Source organism: Sceloporus undulatus, chromosome 1 (assembly GCF_019175285.1).
Source record: "Sceloporus undulatus isolate JIND9_A2432 ecotype Alabama chromosome 1, SceUnd_v1.1, whole genome shotgun sequence".
Classification (NCBI taxonomy): Eukaryota; Metazoa; Chordata; class Lepidosauria; order Squamata; family Phrynosomatidae; genus Sceloporus; species Sceloporus undulatus.
This window is the reverse complement of record NC_056522.1, coordinates 110,103,963-110,107,833: the sequence shown is the minus strand read 5'-3', so window position 1 is coordinate 110,107,833 and position 3,871 is coordinate 110,103,963. Positions and strand designations below refer to the sequence as shown.

Here is a 3,871-nt window from a genome sequence, read left to right as displayed (position 1 = left end):
ATATATATATATATATATATATATATATATATATATATATATATATATAAACCCAGCATGCACTACTGCAGGTTGAAATCAAATATTCAAGGGCCATTCACTGAAATTTTATCCTAGTAGTTTTACAAGTAAATTCAAGAATAAGGATGTTTATTATTGAGCCTTTCCCTGAATACTCTACAGTATAAAATATAACTTTCACTGATAAGTTCACTGTTAATCAGTATTATGCATATCTTCCCGTTTCCTGGAAACGGCCAAAAATTAAAAAAATAAATAAATGTGGTGACAAAGATTACTGCTGGTATACTTTTCAGAACTGTATTTGCTTAGAAAATATGCCCTCAAGTTCCAAGGAAGCCCTAACTCAAATTATTTGATATGTAGTATATTCACAAACCAAAGAGTACATTTACTGTTGTTATCCCTCTTTTTTCCTTTGTTTCATTTAAGTTGACAAAATCGTTTCAAGAGATTAAGACCTTCAATTGCTCTTCTGGAACTCTCTTTGTCACATATACTAATCAGGTAATATTTTAAAAAACCTGACATAACTGAAAACATTGTAGTTTCATCAAATCAGGGCAAAAGGAAGTAAGATCACCAGTATCATCTCCATCTGTGGAGCAGACTACAAAAGCTCATGCTACCACTTTCTTTCTTTCAGTTCATCTCAAAGATGCTACACATTCCATTTGCATACTGATATTCCAGATTAATTGGCTATGTCTATAAATTCTATCACCAGCAACATGTTATTCTCTTTGATTAAATAATTAGCAGAGTGAAATGGAGGGATAACCTAGAGACAGATCTTTGTCTCTAGGTTATACGTCTTAATGATATCTTTAATCATCATGGCTCACTTTAAAGCCATTTCTTAGAAGTATGCATTAAAATACCTAAAAATTCCAACTATCATAAAACTATGTGTCAGCTGTTTATCATGAATAAATATGAAGTCTTTGAAATGTTTAAAATGTATGACATAAATAATTTCATGTAAAACATTGGATTTGCTTTAAAAAATCTTGGTTGAAGATATAACTGATACCTTTCCGTATTGCTTCAAGGAGGACACTTCTTGCATCACTGATGACAGGCAGTGTTGATGGGTGGCGTTTGGGTTCAGGAGCAGGAGTGATTTGTGATGGTGGGGATGGAGGCATTATTGGAACATGAGAGCTGGAGACAACAGATGTGGGAGTATGAGAGAGTGTTGTAACTGGTGATGAGGGTCGAATGCCAGGAGGTGGCAATGGAGGAGGAGGTGGAGGTGGTGGAAGTCCTTGAATTTCACCCTGTGGAACTGGAATGGTTTCACATACTTGGGCAACTCTAGTGACTGGAGGAGAGGGCTGTGCTAAAGGAGGCGCAATTGGAGGAGGAGCAGGATGAAGAACTCCAGGAGCAATCTGGAGAGGAGCTGGTGGTGGAGGTACAGCTGGAGGTTGCAATGCAGCTGTTGGAGGAGGTGGAGGTGGAGGCACTGGAGGGGGAGGAGTAGAAGTCATTGCAGATCTTAATGAAGAAGTAGACAAAGCAGATGGAAGGGGTGGAGGAGGCGGTGGAGGAGTGGGACTCACAAATACTGGTGCTCGGCCTGTAGCAGGAGACTGAGGGCGATTTTCAGTCAAACCTGCAGTGGAGCTGAAATTTTAAAAACATATTGCAAGTGATTAAAACTAGAAAAGTCAAGTATATTTAACATTCAATTACACTTTAAACATCAGCAGATAATTATAGCAATAGAGATCTTTAAAATGCTTGTGCAAAAATAGGCCATACTTCAATCATTTTTCTGCAAACAAGCTAATGAATGTGTTCTATTCTTTAAAATTTCACCTCTTGAGATCATGCTACAGGTCATAATTTGACTACTCATAGACTGGATTCAGCTTTCTTTAAGTGATGAACAATTTAAATAGATAAAAATGCTTGGAAACATAAATTCACAAATCACCCAATACAACCATTACAGCACAAGCCTTAAAACACAAATCTACCCAAACCAAAAAGGCACTGTCAAAACACTTCATAAGACAAAACACACCAGTCGTCATAAAAGCCAACAAAAAGATGTAAGAATTATATCCCCATGATATTAACACACTTGGAATTATGTTTCTGCTTGCTGCTGAAACTACATTTAAGTAGGTGCAATTCAAGCCTCTATAGGAAGAATGTTCCAAAAGTAGTAGTGGTAGTGGCAGGGCACTGCTAAGAGGTGTTAGCCTTAGTGCATAGTGCTCAGAGTGAATGAAGGCAGAAAAGAGCCAATGTAATACCTTCATAGCCCCTTGGCCTGCTTGGAACATTTGTAAAATAACAAATGGACGTAAACACAGCAAAACTTGGGGTGAGTGAGCTAAAGTGGACAGGAATTGGGGCATTTTCAGACATAATTACACAGTGCTTTACTCAGGAAATGAAAATCTAAGAAGAAATTGGGTAGAATTAATAGTGATGAGAGATGTAGCAAAAGCAGTTAAGGGATATAATGCAAAGTGTGAATGAATAATAATAATAAGACTTCAGGAGAAACCCATCAATATAACCATAATCCAAGTTTATGCTCCAACTACAGAGGCAGAAGCGGAAGAAATTGAAGGATTCTACACTGGAGTCCAGGAGGAAATTGATCATACATCAAAACAAGATATGGTAATCATAGGTGGTTGAAATGCAAAAGCAGGAAACAGCAGAAACAAAGACTGTAGGAGAATTTGGGCTAGGAACAAGAAGCAAGAGAGCGAATGATTGAATCTTCCAAAGCCAACAGTTTGTTCACCACAAACACATTCTTTAGGTAACCAAAGAGGTGACTGTACAGTGTACATGGACATCACCTGATGGCAGTAAAGAAATCAGATAGGTTATATAATTGGAAGCAGAAGAAGTTCAATTTTCTCTGCAAAAACATGACCAGGAACAGACTGTGCCACAAACCATGAACTGCTAATATCAAAACTTAGAGTAAAGTTAAAGAAGAACACTAAATCAATCATTGTGCCGAAATGTAAACCTGAAAAAGATAATGTTAAAAAATGGATTTGCACTATTAAGCCTAATTGACTGGGAGACAGATGAACTGTGGGCTGACACCAGGGACAATACAAAAATACAATTATTTCTACCAAAAAGAAAGAAAAGCCCCAGTGGATTATAGATAAAACTCTTCAAGAAATTAAGGACTGATGAGAAGCAAAAGTAAAAAAGGGCAGAAATAGGGTCAGAACCCTAAAAACAACTTTTCAATGACTTGTGCACTAAGACAAAGAGAAACAATAGTGCAGAGAATCAGAAGATAACAAAAAAGGTAAAACGAGAGACCTCTCCCATAAGATCTGAGAATTCAGAGAGAAATTTAAATCAAGAGTGGGAAAGCTTTATGACTCATGATCAAGAAGAAATAGAAAGCTGATGAATACAATACAGTGAAGAGCTATATAAAAGAGATGACAGATTAATTCAAGAACCATTTGAATATGAGCTCACAATTTTAGAAAGTGACATAAAAGCAGCACTCAAACCAGAAATAAATCACCAGGAACAGATGGCATACCAATAGAGCTGTTTCTAGCAACAGAAGCAGAATCCACTGAAATTCTTACTAAAATCTGTCAACAAATATATAAGACAAAACAATGGTCCACAGACTGGAAATGCTTAATATACAATCCCCCCCAAAGAGAACAACAGGGATTGCTGTAACCACATGAACATAGCATTAATCTTCATGTAAACAAAATGATGTTCAAAATTCTACAATAAAGATTTTATTTTACGAGAGAGAGAGAGAGAGAGAGATGCCGGACATTCAAACTGGGTTCAGAAAAGAAAGCGGCATTAGGTATCATATTGCAAGCAT

At 36.8% G+C, this 3,871-nt stretch overlaps 1 protein-coding gene across 4 annotated transcripts in view; it reads right to left on the bottom strand.

Moving 5' to 3' along the window:
• Positions 1 to 3,871, bottom strand: part of WASF1 (WASP family member 1) — a 72,136-nt gene that overhangs the window by 1,369 nt on the left and 66,896 nt on the right. For all 4 annotated transcript variants that reach the window (XM_042445550.1, XM_042445551.1, XM_042445552.1 and 1 more), the window contains exon 8: positions 1,055 to 1,650. In XM_042445550.1, coding sequence (XP_042301484.1) covers positions 1,055 to 1,650 — 596 coding nt within the window. The remainder of the gene's footprint in view (positions 1 to 1,054; positions 1,651 to 3,871) is intronic.